Source organism: Phasianus colchicus, chromosome 20 (genome assembly GCF_987193195.1).
Source record: "Phasianus colchicus chromosome 20, bPhaCol1.hap1.1, whole genome shotgun sequence".
In the NCBI taxonomy this organism is placed as follows: domain Eukaryota; kingdom Metazoa; phylum Chordata; class Aves; order Galliformes; family Phasianidae; genus Phasianus; species Phasianus colchicus.
In genome coordinates this window covers 4367468-4381082 of record NC_143455.1, presented here as the reverse complement: position 1 = coordinate 4381082, position 13615 = coordinate 4367468, and the positions used below count along the sequence as shown (strand labels likewise).

At 41.7% G+C, this 13615-nt stretch overlaps 1 protein-coding gene across 12 annotated transcripts in view; it reads right to left on the bottom strand.

Annotated features, from left to right (window-relative positions):
- Positions 1-779: 779 nt before the first annotated feature.
- Positions 780-13615, bottom strand: part of TNRC6C (trinucleotide repeat containing adaptor 6C) — an 86702-nt gene continuing 73866 nt past the window's right edge. For 9 of the 12 annotated variants that reach the window (XM_090122058.1, XM_090122059.1, XM_090122049.1 and 6 more), the window contains 8 exons: positions 12148-12315; positions 10725-10916; positions 10430-10573; positions 7721-7837; positions 5528-5722; positions 4756-4826; positions 3938-4077; positions 780-2305 (listed from right to left, as the gene is read on the bottom strand). In XM_090122058.1, the coding sequence (XP_089978184.1) occupies positions 1948-2305; positions 3938-4077; positions 4756-4826; positions 5528-5722; positions 7721-7837; positions 10430-10573; positions 10725-10916; positions 12148-12315 (1385 nt within the window). In that variant the 3' untranslated portion in view covers positions 780-1947. The remainder of the gene's footprint in view (positions 2306-3937; positions 4078-4755; positions 4827-5527; positions 5723-7720; positions 7838-10429; positions 10574-10724; positions 10917-12147; positions 12316-13615) is intronic. The other 3 variants (XM_090122054.1, XM_090122055.1, XM_090122057.1) reach the window with 1 other exon arrangement.

Below are 13615 nucleotides of genomic sequence, written 5' to 3'. Positions count from 1 at the left end.
TTTTTTAATAATATCTTCAGTGCTAGGAGTTGGGTTTTAAAAATACATGAAATGGTGTGGAGTTGCTCCTCGGGAAACCCGGCTTTCCTGAGACATCTTCCACCATGTGCAAGAGAGTGACCACAACGCCTCGCCGCGCCGACGGAGAGGAGGAAAACAACAACCAAAACAGTACACAGCAATGGCCAAAGGAAAGAATCATACAACAACACTGTTCAATCCCAGAGCTCTGAAGTAGCATATCTTCATTCTGAAAATAAGTTTTTTTTTTTTCTTTACGATGGAAGTCTTTTTTTTTTTTTTTAAAGTTCCTTTTTTTTTTTTTAATTTTTTTTTTAATTTTTTTTTTTATTATTATTATTATTTTAAAGTTTGAAGGAGGAGAAGAAGAAACCAAAAAAAAAAAAAAAAAAAAACAAAAACAAAACAAAAACAAAAAAAGGTCTGTAAACAGGTGAGAGCCGAACGCCCGGCTCCTCCAAAAGCAGTCAAACCCCAATGTCCAAGTGCTTGTTTCTGTTCCTGCTTGCAAGGGAACCATCCGCTCTTGACAATTCTCTATGGCCACAGTTCAACGCGAGCATCTCTTCTTCAGCTTTATATCCCAAATGGAACAGCGGTGCAATACTCCGGGAATCCTTGCATTAGTCCACAATAAAAAGCCGCCCAAGGTAGATATACATATTATTCTCCAGAGATACACACTGTCATTTTTAAAATGCGATAAGAGTCCTTGAGTAAACATTTACACGTGAATTGTCGCCGGCCCCTTCTATCAGTTTCTTTCTTTTTTTTTTTCCTTTTTTTTTTTTTTATACATTATAGGATGAGCTACAAGAAGGGCTGCGGACACTCAGTGCAAAGTTAGAAGCTAATAACAATTAAACATTTGACCAATGAGCAAATCAAAAGCATATACTGGATAAAAGGAGAACACGCTTTTAGTTAAACCACGCGTGGGCACACTCACACAGCCACACACTCACTCACACATCTGCTCAAACGAAAACAGAACGTCGGAACCTTGAAAAACAAATCCTTAGAGCCTGTTGTCTCGGTGTACTGATGCCAACCTGGAAGTGTAATCATCAGACGTAGCGAGCGTTCACATTTTTTTGTTATTGGCCTGCTGGATTCAAGTATTTGCATGTTTGATATGTTCTTTTTTTTGTTGTTTTTTTTTTTTTTATAAACTTTTTCTGTTTTGTCCTTTTTTTTTTTTTTTTTTTTTTTTTGGAGGGGGGGGGGAGAGGTTAACAAAAACGACATGAAAAAGTAATGAAACGAGAGTAATGTGCATAGGCAGATCCATGGGAGTAGTGGACACAGATACCCCAGCCCGCCCCCCTCCCCCTTCAACCTGTACAGTCAATAGTTACCATTCAGATTCATCACTTGTCTGTACCAATGGTAAATATCACACTTCACCCTTTCTGATTATTGGGTCCGCCTCTGGTAATGTGCATAATAGTCACAGGCTCATTTTAAATAGGCTTTCATTTCCCCTTCCCCCCCCCCCACCCCCGACCCCCCTCCCAAGCTGATAAAATAACCCTTTCCAGCCCAAATTCTGAAAAGTGCCCTTCATGATAGACCTATTCTAAGCAGCTTTTATAGTTTGTTTTTAAAATCACCATACAAACATAAAAAGACGACATAAAACAAAAAGCCATGAAAAAAAAAAAATATATAACCTGTCATTAGCACGTGACACTGACCAAAAGGAGCCCATACTGTTGCATTAACAGTTCACAAGGACTTCTGCAGTTTCATAGTCGATATTGGACAGAGGTACTAAAAATAAAATTAAAAAAAAAAAAAAAAAAAAAAAAAAAGGGCTGCCAGTCTGATCGGTTAAAGCTGGATTCTTCATCAAGCCCAGGACTGGAAAGGGTTACAACTTTATATTTCCTTTAGTGCTGATGATTGTGATTTCCTCTCCGCTTCCTAGATGGATTCCCCGCTGAGAAGATCCCCCGGAAGAAGAGTATTCAGAGGCGTGGGGCTCCCGATCACTCGCCCGTCGTCGGCGCTGGGGGGTCCCCAGAGGCTGCTGGAGTACTGGGGCACGCCGCCCCACAGCAGCTCGCTGCTGCCCTTGCCCCCCAAGCAGGGGCTGTTCCAGTGCCCGGCGTCGCCCCTCACCAGCCCGTGGGAGCCGGCTGAGCCCAGGCGTGGCTGCGTGCTGCCGGCGTTGGATTGCCAGCTGGAGGTGGGAGGCAGAGGTTGGCCCTGTGCTAGGAAGCGGTTCACCTCCTCCTCGCCGGCGAACTCGGCCAGGATGGTAGTGTTACCCAGGACACACCTAGGGATGAGAATAGAAGGTGTGGTGATGTGAGACTGGGAGCTTGGAATGATGGAATATCGTGGGAGGGATTCGTGAGGATCAATCATTGAACGGCCCTGCACGGATTTCTGGAAATATTTCAGATTTCTGTAAATCACCGAATGGTTGAGGTTGGACAGATCAAGAGATCACTGAGTCCAATCCCCTGCTTACAGCAGGGTCCCCACAGCAGGTCGCACAGGTCAGCATCCTTGAAGATCTCCAGAGGAGACTCTGCCACCTCGCTGGGCGACCTGTTCCAGTGCTCCATCAGCCTTACCATGAAGAGTACAGAACTACTTCTGGTCAAGTTTTAGGCCACTGCTCCTTGTCCTGTCCCTACGCAACAGTGCATCTTCTCTCTACTGTTTCCTATTTACCCATCTAACCCAGGCAAACGCATGAGGATACCCCATCCCTGGAGGTGTTCAAGGCCAGGTTGGATGGGGCCCTGGGCAGCCTGGTCTAGTATGAAATGTGGAGGTTGGTGGCCCTGAATGTGGCAGGGGGTTGGAGACTGATGACCTTTGAGGTCCCTTCCAACCCAAGCCGTTCTATGACTCTATGAAACACAACACAAAGCCAGCTGTGCGGTGCCCACCTCAGTTAGCCAACAACCTCCACAGGAGAAAGTCTGCACTCTACTTAAGGAATGATTTTTCATAGAATTTAGAATTCATTTTGAAAAAGTTTTTATTCACTGCTGATCCTCACTTAAAAAACAAAGCTAACCACATAACTGGGGATGGAGTGAGCAAACCATTCCCACATCTAATCCAATGGGAGAGATCCAACCTGAGCCTGCTGACTCTGTGATGTATCTTCCAGCCCACAGCAGGGGTTGGAACAAGATGATTTTTAAGGTCCCTTCCAATCCAACAATTCTATATTGCTATAATTCTATGGCACCTTTTGGCACCCCAATACTGACTTGCTGGCTTCCAAAAATCCCACTGCATTTTGCCACTGTCACCCTGCCAGCAAACCAACGGCACAGACTGCTAAGCCCCTGTCACTCAGAAAGGGCAGGTCTGTCCTTGCCAGCAGTAGAACTATAGTTGTGCACAGCCTATTAAAAAAAACAATTACATCCAAATCACTGATAATAAGGACCTTACTGTGTGCATTTTTAATATAAGTACACATCTTCAAAATCAGATATCCATTTTGCTACTGGCATCATTTCTCTTACCTGATGCACTCATCTAAACTAATGTAACTAAGATGGGGTGATGTTACTTCTCTGATTACGGAATGCAGCTTCGTAACATTTCATTAAGGAAAGGTCATCCCTTATCATTTGGTCATGGAGCAAACGATATTTCCTCTACAATCAGTGTTTTTAATCACACTTGTGCTACAAACTGTTGATAAAGAAAATTCCCTTCTAACTCTAAGCAGATAAGTGCTCTTTTGAAACATCAGTCTTTGTATTCTTCCTGTTTTTAATCCTCCCTAATACCACTGATTATATCACTCACATTCTTCAACTCTTGCATTCTATATCTATTAGTCCCATACAGCTAAAGAAGCCCATTTTCTTGCTTAAAAAAAGTGGGTTCCTAGATAAAACAGGCTTCATAACAGAAGAAAAGCAGAACAGAAACATACATATGCAGAGACTTTTGGGCCTTGGCTGCTTCTTCCTTGGAACTGTATCGGACCACAGCATTCCCTTGTGTCAGGTTCAGGTGGAATGTTATCAGAGGGCCATGCTGCAAACACAGTGTCCGCAGTGTGGAACCATCAATCTGGTCAGAGAGAAGGAGAAAAGGTTACCTGTGGTTTTGTGACTGCACTTTAAATGGCTGCTGGCTGAACAAGTTTGTAAGCTGAAGAGTAAGTGGATGTGAAAGGAAGTTTGTCCTTCGTAAGAATTTCATTAAGGACTTATCACTTTTAAAGACTTGCCTGAAGTCCAGTGCACAACACTTCCCAATTCATGTGGTACAAACTATAGCTATCACTAGAAGTCTAAAGTAAGTTAAAGGAAAAAGCATACAGAACCTAAATTAAATCAATTTTCCCCAAGACCACTTTGGATGCTTTGTAGCTTACGTCCTTCCTTGTGAATGACACTATGGGGAAGACTGGAGGGTTTGACAGATTCAGAAGAAAGACAAAACTCCACAGGAGATGCAGATTTCACACCTCTGAATCTGCCTTAAAACATCCTTCACCTCCAAACTTACACATACAGAGATGGTGCATGCTGAACAGCTAATTGCAGAGCCTTAAAGCTCTTACTTCATTTGACAGCACTTTAAAAACCTTACAGACTCTCTGTAGAAGACAGGAAATTGTAACACACACAGAATCATTACTTTCCCTTCAAATGAACCAAATCAGCCCAACTGATAATTGAATGTTATTATCTCCTGAACATGGCAAGTTGCTTTGCACATCTCACTGAATGCAGTTTCATTCACCTGGGGCGTGAGGTTACGAAGAACCAGCCAGCTGCTTGTCCTCCCTGAGCTGTCAGTACTCCATGCAGAACCTGCAACACAAATTCCACAACAAAACGTTTCACTACCATGCAGAAAGCATATACAGCAAGGAAACTTATGGTGAATCACAACATCCTGGCAAGCACTGGTTGTGCTCCAATTGAAGATACAAGGGCATAACCAGCAGCAAATCTGCTCTTCCAGCTTCAACATGGTGTTCTACAATGAGAAACTGGACAAGCTGGATGTTTATTGGTGGCATGTGGGAAACTGCAGTACTTGTGTAGCCACGTGGGTGAGCACTGTGTTCAGAGGGAGCTCTGGCACTAACAGTGTCTGACCACCAGGTGGGGTTTTGGTGAAGAAAATGGACAAAATAAATGGTAAGAAGAGGGAAGAACATTTAACTTCCAGCTTACTGAAAACAGATCAATAAAATAGTCAGCTAGATACATTAGGTGTAACACTTCCTTTTGAAGCTGTCAGTATTTCACTAATAAACACAGTGTGTATGCTTCTATCGCCACAATCACGGTTTCTCATTTTTGTATTTAAGCAAGACAATAAAAAAAAAAGTCTGCACAAAACACTACAGCATTCCCTGACGGCCCTGCAATGCCATCAGGCCCTACACGGCTCACACGTGCCATGTACCACCTATGGGGTATTTCACTACAGTAAGACAGAAAACCAACCAACAATTACAAAAGGAAGGTGCTGTGGTGCTATGAAAGACAGAAGCCAGGAGTACCAGAGGAGTAAGAGCTGGTCCAGCCCAGGGGACTGGCACCCCACGTCGATGATGGCTTGGTGTTGGTTAAGCCCGGAGGTGGTCTGGTAGGAGCAGTAGTGTTTCTGGGTACCTTCCATAGTTCATGGGACAGAGAGGCTTGTGTGTGGGAGATTGGGCCAGAGGACCACGTAGACTTGATGTCTGACAGTTTACCTGCAACAGAAAATAAGAGATTTGTGTGTTTTCAATGAGCAACAATGGTTAAACCAAATGGTAATCAAGCTTCTGCACTGCTGTGTTACTCCAACTTTCCAAGAGATGAAACAGCACTCTGTTAGCAACTCACTGCTACAAATCCTGCACACCAATAACCTCCTTACACTGGGATTTACATTTTCAAAGAATTTGCTATTTGCTGATTTTAACACCCCCTACTACTGCACAATTCCCCTTTTAAGATACCTGTCTTACTTTTCAGTAAAAGATGATGTGACTAAAAAAAAAAAGAACCCCAAAAACAGAAAATGAGTTTAAGTATTTGAAATCTCATTTCATCAAAATTACAATGAAAGCCTTAAAGATTATCTTTCAAAGGTTTAACAGAATGTAACCACTTTTTTTTTCCCGTGCAACTCATTTTATGTAATGTAAAGTAAGCAGCACATCCACACGTTCTTCTGATATACTATTAAAATTTCAAAGATCAAAGACCAATACAAATTGTATTCCTGAACATTCAAATAACATACATAACGTGGGAGCCTCCAGGAGAGTGGAGCAGATCACAATCTGTCACTCTCTGTAACTTCTCACTGCTCAGTTTACTTCTCCTATCAGTATTTAAACCACTTCACTACCACTCCTGTCCAATCAGAGCTTTATAAAGTCACTAAAACAAAGCTAAGAATAAGGAGTAGTGTTCAGCAGTGAGTTGCACAAACCTGATTGAAGATGAAGATGCTGAACCAAAATCCTTTATTCACCTGTGTGGCACGCAGTTGTAGAAGCCTTTGTATTAGGAGCCCTAACACCAAATTTACCAGTCACCAAATCACAGCCTCTGTTATATACACTCTCAAAACTGCCTCTGTGTATCATCTATCTCCATCATTTCATATTGAATCATAGGGATTTAAGTAGAAAAGTAAGCACTCTCCCACTTCTTGCGAGTTGTAGTGACAAAAATAATTGAACAATGATGATGGTGATGTTAACAAGGGGGAAAAAAAGTGGTGGTTAAGGAGGAAAGTCTGAGTTTTAGAACTCAGAGCAGCTCAGCCTGCAACACAGCACACAATGCATGCACAGGTTAGACATTGCTATGTCACTAATTCTCATAGGGTTAACACAAAGATTAGATGAGACTGCAAAAAACACAAGTAAATAGAGCAGGAATGCATGGCAGATAAAAGAAAGCAAGCCATCCCTTTCTTTTCCTTTCAGTGAAGCAAGCATTTCAAACAGAATGCTTTTTGCTTTGCAATCTGCAGTATGCCTTGGGAGTCTGGGGTTCGTTTGTTCAAAGCAGTGGAGATTCTTCACTAATTAGATATGAAAATGGCAATACAATCCATGCAATAGCCCCTACACGTTTTTAGAATGGAACAAACAGGATATTTACATAGCCAGTTTTCTATTATTTGCAAGGAGAGAAAGCTCAGAATTTCTTACTCATTTATTTCTCCTTAAGGAAGGGAAAACATTAAGAACATACACTCTTGAGGAAGCTTTCCTCAATAGATAGAGCCCCAGCTCCAACCCCATTCCCAGGCAGAGCATCCTTCTTGAGGTACAACCAAACCTTCTCCCGAGCTGAAGATATTTCACAGTTAGCAGTGAGTTTGTGAACCAAAAAATCACATCAGCTCTCACTGGAAGGGTACGGGACCTTGGCAGTGACTCTCTTGCTAGAGAACGGAACGTTTCTCTGCCAAGATGCAATGGAAATAGTCATTAAGGCACCTCAATGCCAACACGGAGTAATGGCATTTGGCATCAAGTGGAATAAATACATTTTCCTTAGCACACCTCCAGGCATACCATACAATGCTCCCCAACAGAGCCTCCAGAAATGCTGCCTACCTCGTGCAGCACTACAAAGTGTGCTTCTGCCTATAGCAGCACCACTGCAGTAACACGGACAGCACTTTCTAGGGCCTTTTTTTCTCAGGATGCAGAGAGATGTGAAAGTAGAAAGGCCATTTTTCGTACCTGCAATGCTAGGTGCGGATGCAATGCTGCTGAAAGAGCTACTGTAGCCGGAGGCACTAAGCGGCCAGGCACTCGATGAAGGCAGCGTGGCATTCTGAGATGATGTTGGGGATGACCCTGCAGAACCAGCAGAGAAGCAACTAAGAAAGATGGGCATAATGATGTTTGGTGCGACATAAGCAAATCTATTATGTGCAAATACAAACCATGCAAGGCATTTTCCTTAATCAGCCTGGTCTCTGACGTCTAGGAATGAAATGTTACAGAAAGCATGAGAAAGTGAAGCAGAAGTCTTTAGTAGAAGAGAAAAGAAAGCTGGCACAGTAGTACATGTATTAGTGCCTGCGCAGAAGATAAATTCTGCATTTCCTTTAAGACACACAACTAAAACAAAATCAGCATTAAACCGTTCAGTCTCAAGGAACAGGCTCCATTTATAAGGGTGCTTCACTGGCTGACTTGAGCAATGACAGCTACAGATGAACATAAATGTATATGATAAACTAACCTCTTACCACGGGTGATTCGTCCTAAATTACTTGAGGTAAGCACTTCTCCTATATTCTAATGCCCACAAACATCTTTAGATTTTTGCAGACTTTCAGTAAAGCAAGGATATATTTTAGCAAACTCTTCTCAAACTAATAACATTAAACGAAATAGCCTGAAACCATCTTGGTAAATCATTTACAATCTGAGCAGCTATCTGTGCATACACACAATTTCCTTCCTGGCAGCAAATGAAAGAAACTGAACATAAAATAAAATATGTTCATTATAAAGACCAGAAGAAGTGCAGATATTCTCTCTAGCCAGCAACAAAATTAAGTATGTATCCCAGGTGACTTATCATTCCTGACATATGCAGGTATACTGAGATACTGAAACATCTTTACTTGACTAAGAAAGACAGGTGAGCACTTTGGAAGAAGACAAAGTGGTCTACTGGGGTAGAACAGAGGAAATTAAAGGGCAATCTTAACCCTCACAGATCAACAAAAATCCAAAGGGCTACGAATACTCAACTGGAACACAAACCAATGCAACCTCACCTTACCCAGACTCACTGTGCTCCTCGAGATACACATACAGACATCAGACTCGTGCAAAATAACCCTCTATTAAGGCCCTCTCTGGAAATAATCTACTCCCCACGCAGACATCCCTGAGGAAGGCTGGGGGTAAAGAAATTACACCAGATTCAGAGCCCTGTATGCCCAAAGAGCTGAAAGCAGCCCTGACTGCCCACGGCTAAGGCATCATTATCAACCAGGGCAAAACAACAACCAAACCCAACACTTTGGTTTTGCCTAAGTGTTCAGTGTAGCAGCCACAGCCTAACCCTGTGTAGGGGTTTCAGCTCTATTAATACAATCTGTGAACCACCACATTCAAGATGCAGTATTCAAAGAGCCTTTTCCTGGCAGGATGTCATGAAAATCCTCGTCTCATTTGAAGGAGTGCCAGCAATGACAGAAACAAACACCCAAGTTACGTGAGCATAAAGAAAACTCAGCAACTACAGTTTGCATTTAAATTATATTATTCATATTTAGGAAGATAAAAAGCCAACAGGTAAGGAAGGATATTATGGACCCCCAGCAGCCACTGCTTTTCACGGGGTTTTGTCTCCCAACAGACTGTTTATTCTGCAGAGATCATCTATATTGACCCTCTGCAAGTGGAACAACTATTTCTTCATTCCAAGACAGATTATATACACACAGAGCTGATGTACAACTGCGTTTTGTGAAGAAGACCTGCAGAAGAAACATCTCAGAGGCAACTCAAAATCACTCAAGGCAGTGGAAAACCCTCCTCCCTCATATTTCACATCCCTTCACTTGAGCTAATGCATTCCAGAGCTGGAAACTGGTTTCTGTCTGAATTCTGACTTACAAGCTTTGCAGGTATCACAGACGTAGCTATCTACCATAACAAAATCCTGACAGCTCCTTCTTGACAGCCTTGATTATAATACTCCTGTCCATATACAGTGTTTATTTTAATAGAGTATACAGAACTTGCCTATTAAGGCACACTGATCACAATTAAACTGAGCCATCTTTCCTACGATCCCCTTCCAGTACATCTACTAGTAAGTTGCACAGTCCCAGTAGTTTATTGTTCTCTTAGAGAATACTTTTAGTTCTGTCTGCCAAGACAAAAGGAATGGAAATAGCACTGAGAAACTGTAGTTAACAAGTTAATCCCTTTTTATTTTTTTTCTTTTCTTTCTCTTTGATGGTTTTGGGGATAAAACAGCTCTCATTTATTTTCCTGAGTGATCTCCTAACAAAGCCACAATCACATGTGACAGAAGCCTGCTGCCTCCACAGCTGTGGAACTTTTATATTGTGACTTCTTAAGTATTTCCTGAAGTGCAGGGGGTTGGTCAGAATGGAGAGAAGAATCTTGTTCAAAACAAATTGGTAGGAATTATATATGTTATAAAAACTTCCAGTGACCACAAAAGTTTATATTACATCTCAGAGCCCTTCTCAACATAAAAATATTTGCATTCCCAAGTAAAACCAGAAACATCATAGTCCCATATCGTGTGTTTCTGGATTGTGAGTGAAAGTTCAGAGCAGAAGCTTCTGTAGGTAAGGATTACGTGCAAAAACGTCCTACACTCATATTATAGGAAGTCATCTTTGTTGGAAAGAAGAAAGTAAATACAGACATGAAAGTAACGTGTGTGTTTACCTCCACTCTTGAGAAGATAGCGATTAACATCCTGTATCGTGGTGTTTATGGTCGGCCCTGTTGGAACACTTCCAGGAGTAACATCAGGGTCATTTTCAGGATCAATATTCTGTAGTCCTTTCCATGGCACTCCTGGATGAAATTCTGTTCCAAATATAATAAAAACAAAAGCACATGAAATCACAGTTCTCCAAAGTTTAATTCTTCCTATCAGGAGGCATAGGGATTCAATAAATACAATGCAGAATGCACTTTAATGACATTAGGTGAACACAAATGCTTTGCATTTTGTTACCTGGTGGCCAGTTTATGCTGGAGCCATTGGAGATCTTATCACTATCAGTTTTGGCACGTGACCAGCTGTGAGGAACAGCTACAGGTGGGCTGGCAGGCGACTCACTGTTCTGAATCAGATCATAGCGGCCGTAAGAGTCATCAATGGAGGACTTTCCCGGAGGACCAATGCTTAAACCTCCAGGTATAGCACCTGTAATGAATGAAATGGAAATGCTTTGGTTAGGAGTTGGATTAATTTGGAGGACGGGATTTCACCAGTAAGTAATAAATAAAATATAAACACAATAAGCAACAGCCTCCGAAGCCTTACTAGGAGTTATAGCTGTGAATACACGGCTGGTAAGATCTAGACTCTCAAGCTAGCTAAGGAAACTTGGGTTACTGCCAGAAAGAGAGTAAGTAATTCAAATAATCACAGTGATGGTAAATAGGAATTTGCTGAGGCAGCATGTTACATGATATCATTGCAGGCACGTCCCCTTCTTGTCATTCTCTAGGTTATTTGCTACTGACAGCACAGCAGAGCAATGCCCTGCTGGTCAAATCAAGGCACAAGGAGATGTACAGGCAGTGGAAGCAGGGGTGGGTTGATGGTCACATCCAAAGAGCTGTGGTCAACAGCTCTATGTCCAACTGGAGGCCAGCCACAAGTGGGGACCCCCAGGGAACCATCTTGAGACCGCTGCTCTTCAACATCTTTGTCAGTGACACAGACTGTGGGATCAAGTGCACCCTCAGCACTTTGCTGATGACACCAAGCTGAGCGGTGTGGCTGACAATAGAAAGGAAGAGATGGCATTCAGAGGGACCTGAGCAGGCTTGGAAAGTGGGCACATGAGAACCTAATGAGGTTCAACAAGGCCATGTGCAAAGGTGCTGCACTTGGCTCGGGACAATCCCAGATGTGCCAACGGAGTGGGAGAAGAACTAGATGATCTTTATGGCCCATTCCAACCTACGCCATTCCATGTTCCTGTGATTTGAAATATCGACAACAATTGGGCATAAGCAGTACAGTATCTATAGTATATTTTTTGCAGAAGAAGAAACTACTGTAAAAGAGAAATAATTCAGGCTGCTTATAATAAAAAACAGGATACAAGAGAGTTAACAGAGCATCGTGTTCTAATGTAATACTTGCACATGCTGCAAACACTGATGGCTGTTTTATTTGAACTCCAAGTTCCCAGCAATAAAATTCCCTAAACAAAAGAACCAGAAAGGTCTGCATGTAGGAAGTTGTATGTGCAAGAATTTCAATACCCTGCTCAATGTGGCTACAGAAATCTTAATGTCTTAAAGAGTGCCTCTGTACCACTACCTGCACTCAAAGAAAAGAGCAAAATGGGAAAAGATTGATAATTGCAATGTGAGTCAACTTCCAAAAAGCCCAACTGACCTAGAAACTAAATGGGACGTACCGTGCTTGCTGGAGTTCTGGTCAAGAGAAGAAGCAGCACTAGACAGATTATCCATTGAGTTGGGGTGTGTCCACTGAGGAAGGCGAGACTGGGACTGAGAAGTGTCCTTCACTGACAAACCACCAGTTATGTCCATGTTATTTACATTCATGTTCGGGTTCAGTCCAGCTGAAGGAAAACAGGTCGTTAGACATCCCTGATACACTGGAGGATTAAAAAAGGTGTCTTTGCTTATCAATCCAGCTAAAGGAATTATTAAATATGTCTTTATTTAGACATTTATACAGAGATTCAATATGCATGTTTTCAATCTGCTCTCAGAACACTCACTTAGAATAACATTCCTATGAGTTCAGGAAACATTAAAACATTGCTAAAAGGAAAAAATAAATTAAAAGGTAGGGATATATTTTATATCTGTCGGTATTTCTACTTGCAGCCTCTTTCCTTGTCCCAGAAAAGGCATTCTGAAAGAATGCACTGGAATGCTAAGTTTAAACCAGTGAAGAATTTGCAACATTCCATTGCTAAGCCAAAGTGTTCTGAACGTCTCACCAGCGTACTCCTGTGATGTCTGCCATTCTGATTTGCTGGCAACATTTAAAAAATCTTCAAGTAATTAACTCAAAGGTAACATGAAGAGCTGCTTTTTGATGCAGCAGGTATTCTGCTGTGTGAATATATCCACAGAAGTAGGTTGAAAAAAACCACCCCAATGGTTTTCAGGAAGTATACACATAATATATATGTAGGGAATCATTTTAATCTGTTTCAGTGACACAGATCTGGGTCCTTTTTGATATACAATCCTGCACGTCAGCAGAACACAGGAAGCTGATATGGTAAAAACCTCTCACACTCCACAAATTCTTTTGCCTTCTGATGCTCCCTGCTATAACAGCTCCCCATAGTGGTGAGAATCACCTTCTTAACTTCTGAATGGAAGACAAAGCTTGGCAATTCTATCATATGCAGCATAAAAAGAGGCACAAAGAGATTACATTAATTCTCCTACTTCATAAAGTCTATGGCATATAGCAAACAGTCATGAAGAACAGGTCTGAAGGGTTTTTCTGTCACCATCTCAAGGCTCTCAGTACATTTCTTTTGACACAGATCACACTTGACAGATCTGTGTATCACCTACCACAAAAAGCCCAGTGAAGAAGATTTCACAAATTTCCTGGACAATTTTTTTCCAGTATCCTACTTCCCATGGAGCAAATAAACGATTCTTAGTGTTTAAGGATCTTTTTTTATCCAACACAAGTTGATTATTTCTTGCATTAACCACGTGCACATACCACTTCTTAGAAGCTAGCTTTTATGTTTTTGAAGATGTCTCTTGAATCATGCCTTTAAATTGACCAAAGAATTGCATTTTAAACTCAGCAGTCATATTTTCAAAACATCCAATCATCTCCACAACACTCTGCATTCCATCAAACCCATCTGCATCTGTCTCGAA